This window comes from Myxine glutinosa, chromosome 6 (assembly GCF_964187855.1).
Source record: "Myxine glutinosa chromosome 6, kmMyxGlut1.1, whole genome shotgun sequence".
Lineage (NCBI taxonomy): Eukaryota > Metazoa > Chordata > Myxini > Myxiniformes > Myxinidae > Myxine > Myxine glutinosa.
The window spans coordinates 82,359,920-82,379,353 of NC_136266.1; the positions used below are offsets into that span (position 1 = coordinate 82,359,920).

At 39.0% G+C, this 19,434-nt stretch overlaps 1 protein-coding gene across 2 annotated transcripts in view; it reads right to left on the bottom strand.

Moving 5' to 3' along the window:
- Positions 1-19,434, bottom strand: part of LOC137430014 (transcription factor HES-4-like) — a 164,397-nt gene that overhangs the window by 15,155 nt on the left and 129,808 nt on the right. Inside the window, exon 1 of one of the 2 annotated variants that reach the window (XM_068120471.2) lies at positions 223-381. The exons of the other annotated variant lie outside the window; for it this stretch is intronic. Coding sequence (XP_067976572.1) covers positions 223-321 — 99 coding nt within the window. The 5' untranslated portion in view covers positions 322-381. Of the gene's footprint in view, positions 1-222; positions 382-19,434 lie in introns of those variants that run through there. 2 annotated transcript variants of the gene reach the window in all.

The following is a 19,434-nucleotide window of genomic DNA, read 5'->3' on the forward strand; positions in this document are numbered from 1 at the left end:
TTTTCTCATTGAAGGATTCCCTGACGGATGACTCTTTTGGTGACTATTGTATAACTAATGTATTTACTATTCACCACTTATAATATGCACCGGTATGTACGATGAATATTTAAATATCAACTATGGAGGGTATTTCATTCACAGACTCACGATGTGCAGCTTCAGAGCGGAGTTAGTGAAAGACAAACACAAAATGACAGCTTCCTCTGATCGAGATCTCACCTTTCGTAGTTCCATGGACGTTTTGACCTTTCCGTTCTCTTCCCCGTCTGTCACGCAGTCATCTCCATGCGCTACGGTCGGGGTCATCATGAGGTGCATGTCCGAGGGTCCAGCAGGATCCACGAGTCGAATGTGCTTCTAGTTCTGAGAACTCCACAGTAGTCAGCACAACCACCCCTAATCCTTAACCCCCTCCCCCATCCATTACAACCCTCTCTCTCCTTCATTCCATTACCGCCTCCTACAGTCACAATCAGAGAGGCAAACTCCATGAGCAACACACCCTTCCCTATATGCAACACCAAAGGCCCTCATCCCTTCCTTTTCCCAAGATTCCTCTGCACTCCCTCTCCCCCCCACCCCCATGCGAGTTTATGAGCGCTCCACTCTCTTGCTTCCATCCACCACCTCCGAGGCCATCTTTTCCCATCCGAGAACAGATACCCCTCCAGTGAAGCACTGCCTCAACTCAGGAATAAGGATACATGGATACAAGCCTGTCGTGTTACGATGACGACGAACAGTCATGTTGATGAACGTTAAACCGAAAGGACAAATAAATATCCGATCCCCTCCATTTGTGTGTCCAACTTGTAAGGAACGTGAACCTTTCTTTAACAGACAAGGCCGCCATTTGTTGGTGGAATGTCCATAATTGACACGGATGCAGTCGCTGCCTAATTGTCATGGCAAAAGATAGTCATGATCCCTGCTCAGCCATAAACCGTCATATTGCAGGATTGTTCAGGCATGGCGAGGGATCGATCAATGTGTGCGCCATCGATCAATATGTGCGCCATCGATCAATGCGTGCGCCATCGATCAATGTGTGCGCCATCGATCAAAATGACCATGAAATACTGTTCAGTTTGGTTGGAAGTTAAACCTGGTGACGCTAGATATCCCACGGTGTCCTTCACAAAGAGCAAGCGAGTTATCGCCGGCACCCTGACCAAATTACAAATTCCGGATCTAACCTACAGGGGGCACTGCATCAGCAGCACTGCTGCGTTGTCAGCCAATGATGCGCCCCGCACTGCCTGCAGGTGATGTGAAAATAAAAAGGTGGAGGATTTTAAGGATCCATCTCTTAAAATACACCTCCATGTGAAAGACATCCCAGCGCTCATGAATCAGTACAGTACCCGGATAATTAGCTGTCAGCGTAAAGACAATTACACATAATATGCTGCCCATGCCGAACAATTAATTTGTGCTAAGCACGTGACTGCTGGCTGCATCATTTATTGGAGCGTGACCTTGCCTCTGCTGCATGTACCCTACCCTTCCTGTAGGTTAGGGCAGACATTTTGAATTTTGTCACTCTTTGAGAAACGCACCGTGGGGGGATCTTTAACGCCGAGAGAAAGCAACTCATTGAGGCAACACCTTGCCTGTAAAATACCAGGAATCCATGATGACAACTTGATGTTACATGAATACACCTCCACGTGATTTGAGCATGGTTAACATGAATACATCGACACATGATGTGAGCATGGTTAACATGAATACGCCTCCACATGATGTGAGCATGGTTAACATGAATACGCCTCCACATGATTTGAGCATGGTTAACATGAATATGCCTCCACATTATTTGAGCATGGTTAACATGAATACACCTCCACATGATTTGAGCATGGTTAACAAGAATACACCTCCACGTGATTTGAGCATGGTTAACATGAATACACCTCCACATGATTTGAGCATGGTTAACATGAATACGCCTCCACATGATTTGAGCATGGTTAACAAGAATACACCTCCACGTGATTTGAGCATGGTTAACATGAATACACCTCCACATGATTTGAGCATGGTTAACATGAATACGCCTCCACATGATTTGAGCATGGTTAACATGAATACACCTCCACATGATTTAAGCATGGTTAACATGAATACGCCTCCACATGATTTCAGCATGGTTAACATGAATACACCTCCACATGATTTGAGCATGGTTAACATGAATACGCCTCCACATGATTTGAGCATGGTTAACAAGAATACACCTCCACGTGATTTGAGCATGGTTAACATGAATACACCTCCACATGATTTGAGCATGGTTAACATGAATACGCCTCCACATGATTTGAGCATGGTTAACATGAATACACCTCCACATGATTTGAGCATGGTTAACATGAATACGCCTCCACATGATTTGAGCATGGTTAACATGAATACACCTCCACGTGATTTGAGCATGGTTAACATGAATACACCTCCACATGATTTGAGCATGGTTAACATGAATACGCCTACACATGATTTGAGCATGGTTAACATGAATACACCTCCACATGATTTAAGCATGCTTAACATGAATACGCCTCCACATGATTTGAGCATGGTTAATATGAATACACCTCCACGTGATTTGAGCATGGTTAACATGCATACACCTCCACGTGATTTGAGCATGGTTAACATGAATACACCTCCACGTGATTTGAGCATGGTTAACATGAATACACCTCCACATGATTTGAGCATGGTTAACACGAATACACCTCCACATGATTTGAGCATGGTTAACACGAATACATCTCCACATGATTTGAGCATGGTTAACATGAATACAACTCCACATGATTTGAGCATGGTTAACATGAATACATCTCCACATGATTTGAGCTTGGTGAACATGAAAACACCTCCACATGATTTGAGCATGGTTAACGTGAATACATCTCCACATGATTTAAGCTTGGTTAACATGAATACAACTCCACATGATTTAAGCATGGTTAACATAAATACGCCTCCACATGATTTGAGCATGGTTAACATGAATACATCTCCATATGATTTGAGCATGGTTAACATGAATACGCCTCCACATGATTTGAGCATGGTTAACATGAATACGCCTCCACATGATTTGAGCATGGTTAACATGAATACACCTCCACATGATTTGAGCATGGTTAACATGAATACACCTCCACATGATTTGAGCATGGTTAACATGAATACACCTCCACATGATGTGAGCATGGTTAACATGAATACACCTCCACATGATTTGAGCATGGTCAACATGAATACACCTCCACATGATTTGAGCATGGTTAACATTAATACACCTCCACATTATTTGAGCATGGTTAATATTAATACACCTCCACATGATGTGAGCATGGTTAACATGGATACACTTCCACATGATGTGAGCATGGTTAACATGAATACACCTCCACATGATTTGAGCATGATTAACATGAATACACCTCCACATGATTTGAGCATGGTTAACATGAATACATCAACACATTATTTGAGCATGGTTAACAAGAATACACCTCCACGTAATTTGAGCATGGTTAACATGAATACACCTCCACATGATTTGAGCATGGTTAACATGAATACACCTCCATATGATTTGAGCATGGTTAACATGAATACGCCTCCACATGATTTGAGTATGGTTAATATGAATACATCTCCACATGATTTGAGCATGTTTAACATGAATACACCTCCACATGATTTGAGTATGGTTAACATGAATACGCCTCCACATGATTTGAGCATGGTTAACATGAATACGCCTCCACATGATTTGAGCATGGTTAACATGAATACGCCTCCACATGATTTGAGTATGATTAACATGAATACACCTCCACATGATTTGAGCATGGTTAACATGAATACATCTCCACATGATTTGAGCATGGTTAACATGAATACAACTCCACATGATTTGAGCATGGTTAACAAGAATACATCTCCACATGATTTGAGCTTGGTTAACATGAATACACCTCCACATGATTTGAGCATGGTTAACATGAATACATCTCCACATGATTTAAGCTTGGTTAACATGAATACACCTCCACATGATTTAAGCATGGTTAACATGAATACACCTCCACATGATTTAAGCATGGTTAACATGAATACACCTCCACATGATTTGAGCATGGTTAACATGAATACATCTCCATATGATTTGAGCATAGTTAACATGAATACATCTCCACATTATTTAAGCTTGGTTAACATGAATACACCTCCACATGATTTAAGCATGGTTAACATGAATACACCTCCACATGATTTGAGCATGGTTAACATGAATACATCTCCACATGATTTGAGCATGGTTAACATGAATACGCCTCCACATGATTTGAGCATGGTTAACATGAATACGCCTCCACATGATTTAAGCATGGTTAACATGAATACATCTCCGTATGATTTGAGCATGGTTAACATGAATACATCTCCACATGATTTGAGCATGGTTAACATGAATATGCCTCCACATGATGCGAGCATGGTTAACATGAATACACCTCCACATGATTTGAGCATGGTCAACATGAATACACCTCCACATGATTTGAACATGGTTAACATGAATACACCTCCACGTGATTTGAGCATGGTTAACGTGAATACACCTCCACATGATTTGAGCATGGTTAACACGAATACATCTCCACATGATTTGAGCTTGGTTAACATGAATACACCTCCACATGATTTGAGCATTGTTAACATGAATACATCTCCACATGATTTCAGCTTGGTTAACATGAATACACCTCCACATGATTTGAGCATGGTTAACATGAATACACCTCTGCATGATTTGAGCATGGTTAACATGAATACATCTCCACATGATTTGAGCATGGTTAACATGAATATGCCTCCACATGATTTGAGCATGGTTAACATGAATACACCTCCACATGATTTGAGCATGGTCAACATGAATACACCTCCACATGATTTGAGCATGGTTAACATGAATACACCTCCACATGATTTGAGCATGGTTAACATGAATACAACTCCACATGATTTGAGCATGGTTAACATGAATACATCTCCACATGATTTGAGTGTGGTTAACATGAATACACCTCCACTTGATTTGAGCATGGTTAACATGAATACACCTCCACATGATTTGAGCATGGTCAACATGAATACACCTCCACATGATTTGAGCATGGTTAACATGAATACACCTCCACATGATTTGAGCATGGTTAACATGAATACAACTCCACATGATTTGAGCATGGTTAACATGAATACATCTCCACATGATTTGAGTGTGGTTAACATGAATACACCTCCACTTGATTTGAGCATGGTTAACATGAATATGCCTCCACATGATTTGAGCATGGTTAACATGAATACACCTCCACATGATTTGAGCATGGTTAACATGAATACACCTCCACATGATGTGAGCATGGTTAACATGAATACACCTCCACATGATTTGAGCATGGTTAACATGAATACACCTCCACATGATTTGAGCATGGTTAACAATAATACACCTCCACATGATGTGAGCATGGTTAACATGAATACGCCTCCACATGATTTGAGTATGGTTAACATGAATACACCTCCACATGATTTGAGCATGGTTAACATGAATCCACCTCCACATTATTTGAGCATGGTCAACATGAATACACCTCCACATCATTTGAGCATGCTTAACATGAATACGCCTCCACATGATTTGAGCATGGTTAACATGAATACGCCTCCACATGATTTGAGTATGGTTAACATGAAAACACCTCCACATGATTTGAGCATGGTTAACATGAATACATCTCCACATGATTTGAGCATGGTTAACATGAATACACCTCCACGTGATTTGAGCATGGTTAACATGAATACACCTCCACATGATTTGAGCAGGGTTAACATGAATACGCCTCCACATGATTTGAGTATGGTTGATATGAATACATCTCCACATGATTTGAGCATGTTTAACATGAATACACCTCCACATGATTTGAGTATGGTTAACATGAATACATCAACACATTATTTGAGCATGGTTAACAAGAATACACCTCCACGTAATTTGAGCATGGTTAACATGAATACACCTCCACATGATTTGAGCATGGTTAACATGAATACACCTCCATATGATTTGAGCATGGTTAACATGAATACGCCTCCACATGATTTGAGTGTGGTTAATATGAATACATCTCCACATGATTTGAGCATGTTTAACATGAATACACCTCCACATGATTTGAGTATGGTTAACATGAATACGCCTCCACATGATTTGAGCATGGTTAACATGAATACGCCTCCACATGATTTGAGCATGGTTAACATGAATACGCCTCCACATGATTTGAGTATGATTAACATGAATACACCTCCACATGATTTGAGCATGGTTAACATGAATACATCTCCACATGATTTGAGCATGGTTAACATGAATACAACTCCACATGATTTGAGCATGGTTAACAAGAATACATCTCCACATGATTTGAGCATGGTCAACATGAATACACCTCCACATGATTTGAGCATGGTTAACATGAATACATCTCCACATGATTTAAGCTTGGTTAACGTGAATACACCTCCACATGATTTGAGCATGGTTAACACGAATACATCTCCACATGATTTGAGCATGGTTAACATGAATACATCTCCACATGATTTGAGCTTGGTTAACATGAATACACCTCCACATGATTTGAGCATTGTTAACATGAATACATCTCCACATGATTTCAGCTTGGTTAACATGAATACACCTCCACATGATTTGAGCATGGTTAACATGAATACACCTCTGCATGATTTGAGCATGGTTAACATGAATACATCTCCACATGATTTGAGCATGGTTAACATGAATATGCCTCCACATGATTTGAGCATGGTTAACATGAATACACCTCCACATGATTTGAGCATGGTCAACATGAATACACCTCCACATGATTTGAGCATGGTTAACATGAATACACCTCCACATGATTTGAGCATGGTTAACATGAATACAACTCCACATGATTTGAGCATGGTTAACATGAATACATCTCCACATGATTTGAGTGTGGTTAACATGAATACACCTCCACTTGATTTGAGCATGGTTAACATGAATATGCCTCCACATGATTTGAGCATGGTTAACATGAATACACCTCCACATGATTTGAGCATGGTTAACATGAATACACCTCCACATGATGTGAGCATGGTTAACATGAATACACCTCCACATGATTTGAGCATGGTTAACATGAATACACCTCCACATGATTTGAGCATGGTTAACAATAATACACCTCCACATGATGTGAGCATGGTTAACATGAATACGCCTCCACATGATTTGAGGATGGTTAACATGAATACACCTCCACATGATTTGAGCATGGTTAACATGAATCCACCTCCACATTATTTGAGCATGGTCAACATGAATACACCTCCACATCATTTGAGCATGCTTAACATGAATACGCCTCCACATGATTTGAGCATGGTTAACATGAATACGCCTCCACATGATTTGAGTATGGTTAACATGAAAACACCTCCACATGATTTGAGCATGGTTAACATGAATACATCTCCACATGATTTGAGCATGGTTAACATGAATACACCTCCACGTGATTTGAGCATGGTTAACATGAATACACCTCCACATGATTTGAGCATGGTTAACATGAATACGCCTCCACATGATTTGAGTATGGTTAATATGAATACATCTCCACATGATTTGAGCATGTTTAACATGAATACACCTCCACATGATTTGAGTATGGTTAACATGAATACGCCTCCACATGATTTGAGCATGGTTAACATGAATATGCCTCCACATGATTTGAGCATGGTTAACATGAATACGCCTCCACATGATTTGAGTATGATTAACATGAATACACCTCCACATGATTTGAGCATGGTTAACATGAATACATCTCCAGATGATTTGAGCATGGTTAACATGAATACAACTCCACATGATTTGAGCATGGTTAACAAGAATACATCTCCACATGATTTGAGCTTGGTTAACATGAATACACCTCCACATGATTTGAGCATGGTTAACATGAATACATCTCCACATGATTTAAGCTTGGTTAACATGAATACACCTCCACATGATTTAAGCATGGTTAACATGAATACACCTCCACATGATTTGAGCATGGTTAACATGAATACATCTCCATATGATTTGAGCATGGTTAACATGAATACATCTCCACATTATTTAAGCTTGGTTAACATGAATACACCTCCACATGATTTAAGCATGGTTAACATGAATACACCTCCACATGATTGGAGCATGGTTAACATTAACACACCTCCACATGATGTGAGCATGGTTAACATGAATACGCCTCCACATGATTTGAGTATGGTTAACATGAATACACCTCCACATGATTTGAGCATGGTTAACATGAATACACCTCCACATCATTTGAGCATGCTTAACATGAATACGCCTCCACATGATTTGAGTATGGTTAACATGAAAACACCTCCACATGATTTGAGCATGGTTAACATGAATACATCTCCACATGATTTGAGCATGGTTAACATGAATACACCTCCACATGATTTGAGCATGGTTAACATGAATACGCCTCCACATGATTTGAGCATGGTTAACATGAATACACCTCCACGTGATTTGAGCATGGTTAACATGAATACACCTCCACATGATTTGAGCATGGTTAACATGAATACGCCTCCACATGATTTGAGCATGGTTAACATGAATACGCCTCCACATGATTTGAGCATGGTTAACATGAATACACCTCCACATGATTTGAGCATGGTTAACATGAATACACCTCCACATGATGTGAGCATGGTTAACATGAATACACCTCCACATGATTTGAGCATGGTCAACATGAATACACCTCCACATGATTTGAGCATGGTTAACATTAATACACCTCCACATTATTTGAGCATGGTTAATATTAATACACCTCCACATGATGTGAGCATGGTTAACATGGATACTCTTCCACATGATGTGAGCATGGTTAACATGAATACACCTCCACATGATTTGAGCATGATTAACATGAATACACCTCCACATGATTTGAGCATGGTTAACATGAATACATCAACACATTATTTGAGCATGGTTAACAAGAATACACCTCCACGTAATTTGAGCATGGTTAACATGAATACACCTCCACATGATTTGAGCATGGTTAACATGAATACACCTCCATATGATTTGAGCATGGTTAACATGAATACGCCTCCACATGATTTGAGTATGGTTAATATGAATACATCTCCACATGATTTGAGCATGTTTAACATGAATACACCTCCACATGATTTGAGTATGGTTAACATGAATACGCCTCCACATGATTTGAGCATGGTTAACATGAATACGCCTCCACATGATTTGAGCATGGTTAACATGAATACACCTCCACATGATTTGAGTATGATTAACATGAATACACCTCCACATGATTTGAGCATGGTTAACATGAATACATCTCCACATGATTTGAGCATGGTTAACATGAATACAACTCCACATGATTTGAGCATGGTTAACAAGAATACATCTCCACATGATTTGAGCTTGGTTAACATGAATACACCTCCACATGATTTGAGCATGGTTAACATGAATACATCTCCACATGATTTAAGCTTGGTTAACATGAATACACCTCCACATGATTTAAGCATGGTTAACATGAATACACCTCCACATGATTTAAGCATGGTTAACATGAATACACCTCCACATGATTTGAGCATGGTTAACATGAATACATCTCCATATGATTTGAGCATAGTTAACATGAATACACCTCCACATGATTTAAGCATGGTTAACATGAATACACCTCCACATGATTTGAGCATGGTTAACATGAATACATCTCCATATGATTTGAGCATAGTTAACATGAATACATCTCCACATTATTTAAGCTTGGTTAACATGAATACACCTCCACATGATTTAAGCATGGTTAACATGAATACACCTCCACATGATTTGAGCATGGTTAACATGAATACATCTCCACATGATTTGAGCATGGTTAACATGAATACGCCTCCACATGATTTAAGCATGGTTAACATGAATACATCTCCGTATGATTTGAGCATGGTTAACATGAATACATCTCCACATGATTTGAGCATGGTTAACATGAATATGCCTCCACATGATGCGAGCATGGTTAACATGAATACACCTCCACATGATTTGAGCATGGTCAACATGAATACACCTCCACATGATTTGAACATGGTTAACATGAATACACCTCCACGTGATTTGAGCATGGTTAACGTGAATACACCTCCACATGATTTGAGCATGGTTAACACGAATACATCTCCACATGATTTGAGCATGGTTAACATGAATACAACTCCACATGATTTGAGCATGGTTAACATGAACACACCTCCACGTGATTTGAGCATGGTTAACATGAATACACCTCCACATGATTTGAGCATGGTTAACATGAATACACCTCCACATGATTGGAGCATGGTTAACATTAACACACCTCCACATGATGTGAGCATGGTTAACATGAATACGCCTCCACATGATTTGAGTATGGTTAACATGAATACACCTCCACATGATTTGAGCATGGTTAACATGAATCCACCTCCACATTATTTGAGCATGGTCAACATGAATACACCTCCACATCATTTGAGCATGCTTAACATGAATACGCCTCCACATGATTTGAGCATGGTTAACATGAATACGCCTCCACATGATTTGAGTATGGTTAACATGAAAACACCTCCACATGATTTGAGCATGGTTAACATGAATACATCTCCACATGATTTGAGCATGGTTAACATGAATACACCTCCACGTGATTTGCGCATGGTTAACATGAATACACCTCCACATGATTTGAGCAGGGTTAACATGAATACGCCTCCACATGATTTGAGTATGGTTAATATGAATACATCTCCACATGATTTGAGCATGTTTAACATGAATACACCTCCACATGATTTGAGTATGGTTAACATGAATACGCCTCCACATGATTTGAGCATGGTTAACATGAATAATCCTCCACATGATTTGAGCATGGTTAACATGAATACGCCTCCACATGATTTGAGTATGATTAACATGAATACACCTCCACATGATTTGAGCATGGTTAACATGAATACATCTCCACATGATTTGAGCATGGTTAACATGAATACAACTCCACATGATTTGAGCATGGTTAACAGGAATACATCTCCACATGATTTGAGCTTGGTTAACATGAATACACCTCCACATGATTTGAGCATGGTTAACATGAATACATCTCCACATGATTTAAGCTTGGTTAACATGAATACACCTCCACATGATTTAAGCATGGTTAACATGAATACACCTCCACATGATTTGAGCATGGTTAACATGAATACATCTCCATATGATTTGAGCATGGTTAACATGAATACATCTCCACATTATTTAAGCTTGGTTAACATGAATACACCTCCACATGATTTAAGCATGGTTAACATGAATACACCTCCACATGATTTGAGCATGGTTAACATGAATACATCTCCACATGATTTGAGCATGGTTAACATGAATACGCCTCCACATGATTTGAGCATGGTTAACATGAATACGCCTCCACATGATTTAAGCATGGTTAACATGAATACATCTCCGTATGATTTGAGCATGTTTAACATGAATACATCTCCACATGATTTGAGCATGGTTAACATGAATATGCCTCCACATGATTTGAGCATGGTTAACATGAATACACCTCCACATGATTTGAGCAGGGTTAACATGAATATACCTCTGCATGATTTGAGCATGGTTAACATGAATACGTCTCCACATGATTTGAGCATGGTTAACATGAATATGCCTCCACATGATTTGAGCATGGTTAACATGAATACACCTCCACGTGATTTGAGCATGGCTAACATGAATACACCTCCACATGATGTGAGCATGGTTAACATGAATACACCTCCACATGATTTGAGCATGGTCAACATGAATACACCTCCACGTAATTTGAGCATGGTTAACATGAATACACCTCCACATGATTTGAGCATGGTTAACACGAATACATCTCCACATGATTTGAGCATGGTTAACATGAATACAACTCCACATGATTTGAGCATGGTTAACATGAACACACCTCCACGTGATTTGAGCATGGTTAACATGAATACATCTCCACATGATTTGAGCTTGGTTAACATGAATACACCTCCACATGATTTGAGCATGGTTAACATGAATACATCTCCACATGATTTCAGCTTGGTTAACATGAATACAACTCCACATGATTTGAGCATGGTTAACATGAACACACCTCCATGTGATTTGAGCATGGTTAACATGAATACACCTCCACATGATTTGAGCATGGTTAACATGAATACACCTCTGCATGATTTGAGCATGGTTAACATGAATACATCTCCACATGATTTGAGCATGGTTAACATGAATATGCCTCCACATGATTTGAGCATGGTTAACATGAATACACCTCCACATGATGTGAGCATGGTTAACATGAATACACCTCCACATGATTTGAGCATGGTCAACATGAATACACCTCCACATGATTTGAGCATGGTTAACATGAATACACCTCCACATGATTTGAGCATGGTTAACATGAATACACCTCCACATTATTTGAGCATGGTTAATATTAATACACCTCCACATGATGTGAGCATGGTTAACATGGATACACTTCCACATGATGTGAGCATGGTTAACATGAATACACCTCCACATGATGTGAGCATGGTTAACATGAATACACCTCCACATGATTTGAGCATGGTTAACATGAATACGCCTCCACATGATTTGAGCATGGTTAACAAGAATACACCTCCACGTGATTTGAGCATGGTTAACATGAATACACCTCCACATGATTTGAGCATGGTTAACATGAATACGTTCCACATGATTTGAGCATGGTTAACATGAATACACCTCCACATGATTTGAGCATGGTTAACATGAATACGCCTCCACATGATTTGAGCATGGTTAACATGAATACACCTCCACGTGATTTGAGCATGGTTAACATGAATACACCTCCACATGATTTGAGCATGGTTTACATGAATACGCCTCCACATGATTTGAGCATGGTTAACATGAATACGCCTCCACATGATTTGAGCATGGTTAACATGAATACACCTCCACATGATTTGAGCATGGTTAACATGAATACACCTCCACATGATGTGAGCATGGTTAACATGAATACACCTCCACATGATTTGAGCATGGTCAACATGAATACACCTCCACATGATTTGAGCATGGTTAACATTAATACACCTCCACATTATTTGAGCATGGTTAATATTAATACACCTCCACATGATGTGAGCATGGTTAACATGGATACTCTTCCACATGATGTGAGCATGGTTAACATGAATACACCTCCACATGATTTGAGCATGATTAACATGAATACACCTCCACATGATTTGAGCATGGTTAACATGAATACATCAACACATTATTTGGGCATGGTTAACAAGAATACACCTCCACGTAATTTGAGCATGGTTAACATGAATACACCTCCACATGATTTGAGCATGGTTAACATGAATACACCTCCATATGATTTGAGCATGGTTAACATGAATACGCCTCCACATGATTTGAGTATGGTTAATATGAATACATCTCCACATGATTTGAGCATGTTTAACATGAATACACCTCCACATGATTTGAGTATGGTTAACATGAATACGCCTCCACATGATTTGAGCATGGTTAACATGAATACGCCTCCACATGATTTGAGCATGGTTAACATGAATACGCCTCCACATGATTTGAGTATGATTAACATGAATACACCTCCACATGATTTGAGCATGGTTAACATGAATACATCTCCACATGATTTGAGCATGGTTAACATGAATACAACTCCACATGATTTGAGCATGGTTAACAAGAATACATCTCCACATGATTTGAGCTTGGTTAACATGAATACACCTCCACATGATTTGAGCATGGTTAACATGAATACATCTCCACATGATTTAAGCTTGGTTAACATGAATACACCTCCACATGATTTAAGCATGGTTAACATGAATACACCTCCACATGATTTAAGCATGGTTAACATGAATACACCTCCACATGATTTGAGCATGGTTAACATGAATACATCTCCATATGATTTGAGCATAGTTAACATGAATACATCTCCACATTATTTAAGCTTGGTTAACATGAATACACCTCCACATGATTTAAGCATGGTTAACATGAATACACCTCCACATGATTTGAGCATGGTTAACATGAATACATCTCCACATGATTTGAGCATGGTTAACATGAATACGCCTCCACATGATTTGAGCATGGTTAACATGAATACGCCTCCACATGATTTAAGCATGGTTAACATCAATACATCTCCGTATGATTTGAGCATGGTTAACATGAATACATCTCCACATGATTTGAGCATGGTTAACATGAATATGCCTCCACATGATGCGAGCATGGTTAACATGAATACACCTCCACATGATTTGAGCATGGTCAACATGAATACACCTCCACATGATTTGAACATGGTTAACATGAATACACCTCCACGTGATTTGAGCATGGTTAACGTGAATACACCTCCACATGATTTGAGCATGGTTAACACGAATACATCTCCACATGATTTGAGCATGGTTAACATGAATACAACTCCACATGATTTGAGCATGGTTAACATGAACACACCTCCACGTGATTTGAGCATGGTTAACATGAATACATCTCCACATGATTTGAGCTTGGTTAACATGAATACACCTCCACATGATTTGAGCTTGGTTAACATGAATACACCTCCACATGATTTGAGCATGGTTAACATGAATACACCTCTGCATGATTTGAGCATGGTTAACATGAATACATCTCCACATGATTTGAGCATGGTTAACATGAATATGCCTCCACATGATTTGAGCATGGTTAACATGAATACACCTCCACATGATTTGAGCATGGTTAACATGAATACACCTCCACATGATTTGAGCATGGTCAACATGAATACACCTCCACATGATTTGAGCATGGTTAACATGAATACACCTCCACATGATTTGAGCATGGTTAACATGAATACAACTCCACATGATTTGAGCATGGTTAACATGAATACATCTCCACATGATTTGAGTGTGGTTAACATGAATACACCTCCACTTGATTTGAGCATGGTTAACATGAATATGCCTCCACATGATTTGAGCATGGTTAACATGAATACACCTCCACATGATTTGAGCATGGTTAACATGAATACACCTCCACATGATGTGAGCATGGTTAACATGAATACACCTCCACATGATTTGAGCATGGTTAACATGAATACACCTCCACATGATTGGAGCATGGTTAACATTAACACACCTCCACATGATGTGAGCATGGTTAACATGAATACGCCTCCACATGATTTGAGTATGGTTAACATGAATACACCTCCACATGATTTGAGCATGGTTAACATGAATCCACCTCCACATTATTTGAGCATGGTCAACATGAATACACCTCCACATCATTTGAGCATGCTTAACATGAATACGCCTCCACATGATTTGAGCATGGTTACATGAATCCGCCTCCACATGATTTGAGTATGGTTAACATGAAAACACCTCCACATGATTTGAGCATGGTTAACATGAAAACACCTCCACATGATTTGAGCATGGTTAACATGAATACATCTCCACATGATTTGAGCATGGTTAACATGAATACACCTCCACGTGATTTGAGCATGGTTAACATGAATACACCTCCACATGATTTGAGCAGGGTTAACATGAATCGCCTCCACATGATTTGAGTATGGTTAATATGAATACATCTCCACATGATTTGAGCATGTTTAACATGAATACACCTCCACATGATTTGAGTATGGTTAACATGAATACGCCTCCACATGATTTGAGCATGGTTAACATGAATACGCCTCCACATGATTTGAGCATGGTTAACATGAATACGCCTCCACATGATTTGAGTATGATTAACATGAATACACCTCCACATGATTTGAGCATGGTTAACATGAATACATCTCCACATGATTTGAGCATGGTTAACATGAATACAACTCCACATGATTTAAGCATGGTTAACAAGAATACATCTCCACATGATTTGAGCTTGGTTAACATGAATACACCTACACATGATTTGAGCATGGTTAACATGAATACATCTCCACATGATTTAAGCTTGGTTAACATGAATACACCTCCACATGATTTAAGCATGGTTAACATGAATACACCTCCACATGATTTGAGCATGGTTAACATGAATACATCTCCATATGATTTGAGCATGGTTAACATGAATACATCTCCACATTATTTAAGCTTGGTTAACATGAATACACCTCCACATGATTTAAGCATGGTTAACATGAATACACCTCCACATGATTTGAGCATGGTTAACATGAATACATCTCCACATGATTTGAGCATGGTTAACATGAATACACCTCCACATGATTTGAGCATGGTTAACATGAATACGCCTCCACATGATTTAAGCATGGTTAACATGAATACATCTCCGTATGATTTGAGCATTGTTAACATGAATACATCTCCACATGATTTGAGCATGGTTAACATGAATATGCCTCCACATGATTTGAGCATGGTTAACATGAATACACCTCCACATGATTTGAGCAGGGTTAACATGAATATACCTCTGCATGATTTGAGCATGGTTAACATGAATATGTCTCCACATGATTTGAGCATGGTTAACATGAATATGCCTCCACATGATTTGAGCATGGTTAACATGAATAAACCTCCACGTGATTTGAGCATGGCTAACATGAATACACCTCCACATGATGTGAGCATGGTTAACATGAATACACCTCCACATGATTTGAGCATGGTCAACATGAATACACCTCCACATGATTTGAACATGGTTAACATGAATACACCTCCACGTGATTTGAGCATGGTTAACACGAATACATCTCCACATGATTTGAGCATGGTTAACACGAATACATCTCCACATGATTTGAGCATGGTTAACATGAATACAACTCCACATGATTTGAGCATGGTTAACATGAATACATCTCCACATGATTTGAGCTTGGTTAACATGAATACACTTCCACATGATTTGAGCATGGTTAACATGAATACATCTCCACATGATTTCAGCTTGGTTAACATGAATACAACTCCACATGATTTGAGCATGGTTAACATGAACACACCTCCATGTGATTTGAGCATGGTTAACATGAATACACCTCCACATGATTTGAGCATGGTTAACATGAATACACCTCTGCATGATTTGAGCATGGTTAACATGAATATGCCTCCACATGATTTGAGCATGGTTAACATGAATACACCTCCACATGATGTGAGCATGGTTAACATGAATACACCTCCACATGATTTGAGCATGGTTAACATGAATACAACTCCACATGATTTGAGCATGGTTAACATGAATACATCTCCACATGATTTGAGCATGGTTAACATGAATACACCTCCACATGATTTGAGCATGGTTAACATGAATACATCTCCACATGATTTGAGCTTGGTTAACATGAATACACCTCCACATGATTTGAGCATGGTTAACATGAATACATCTCCACATGATTTGAGCTTGGTTAACATGAATACATCTCCACATGATTTGCGCATGGTTAACATGAATACATCTCCACATGATTTAAGCTTGGTTAACATGAATACACCTCCACATGATTTAAGCATGGTTAACATGAATACACCTCCACATGATTTGAGCATGGTTAACATGAATACATCTCCATATGATTTGAGCATGGTTAACATGAATACGCCTCCACTTGATTTGAGCATGGTTAACATGAATATGCCTCCACATGATTTGAGCATGGTTAACATGAATACACCTCCACATGATTTGAGCATGGTTAACATGAATACACCTCCACATGATGTGAGCATGGTTAACATGAATACACCTCCACATGATTTGAGCATGGTCAACATGAATACACCTCCACATGATTTGAGCATGGTTAACATTAATACACCTCCACATGATGTGAGCATGGTTAACATGAATACGCCTCCACATGATTTGAGTATGGTTAACATGAATACACCTCCACATGATTTGAGCATGGTTAACATGAATCCACCTCCACATGATTTGAGCATGGTCAACATGAATACACCTCCACATGATTTGAGCATGGTTAACATTAATACGCCTCCACATGATTTGAGCATGGTTAACATGAATACGCCTCCACATGATTTGAGTATGGTTAACATGAAAACACCTCCACATGGTTTGAGCATGGTTAACATGAATACATCTCCACATGATTTGAGCATGGTTAACATGAATACACCTCCACGTGATTTGAGCATGGTTAACATGAATACACCTCCACATGATTTGAGCATGGTTAACATGAATACATCTCCACATGATTTGAGCTTGGTTAACATGAATACACCTCTGCATGATTTGAGCATGGTTAACATTAATACATTCCACATGATTTGAGTATGGTTAACATGAATACACCTCCACATGATTTGAGCATGGTTAACATGAATACACCTCCACATGATTTGAGCATGGTAAACACGAATACATCTCCACATGATTTGAGCATGGTTAACATGAATACAACTCCACATGATTTGAGCATGGTTAACAAGAATACATCTCCACATGATTTGAGCTTGGTTAACATGAATACACCTCCACATGATTTGAGCATGGTTAACATGAATACATCTCCACATGATTTAAGCTTGGTTAACATGAATAAAGCATGGTTAACATGAATACACCTCTGCATGATTTGAGCATGGTTAACATGAATACATCTCCACATGATTTGAGCATGGTTAACATGAATACACCTCCACATGATTTGAGCATGGTCAACATGAATACACCTCCACATGATTTGAGCATGGTTAACATGAATACACCTCCACATGATTTGAGCATGGTTAACATGAATACAACTCCACATGATTTGAGCATGGTTAACATGAATACATCTCCACATGATTTGAGCATGGTTAACATGAATACACCTCCACATGATTTGAGCATGGTTAACATGAATACATCTCCACATGATTTGAGCTTGGTTAACATGAATACATCTCCACATGATTTGAGCATGGTTAACATGAATACATCTC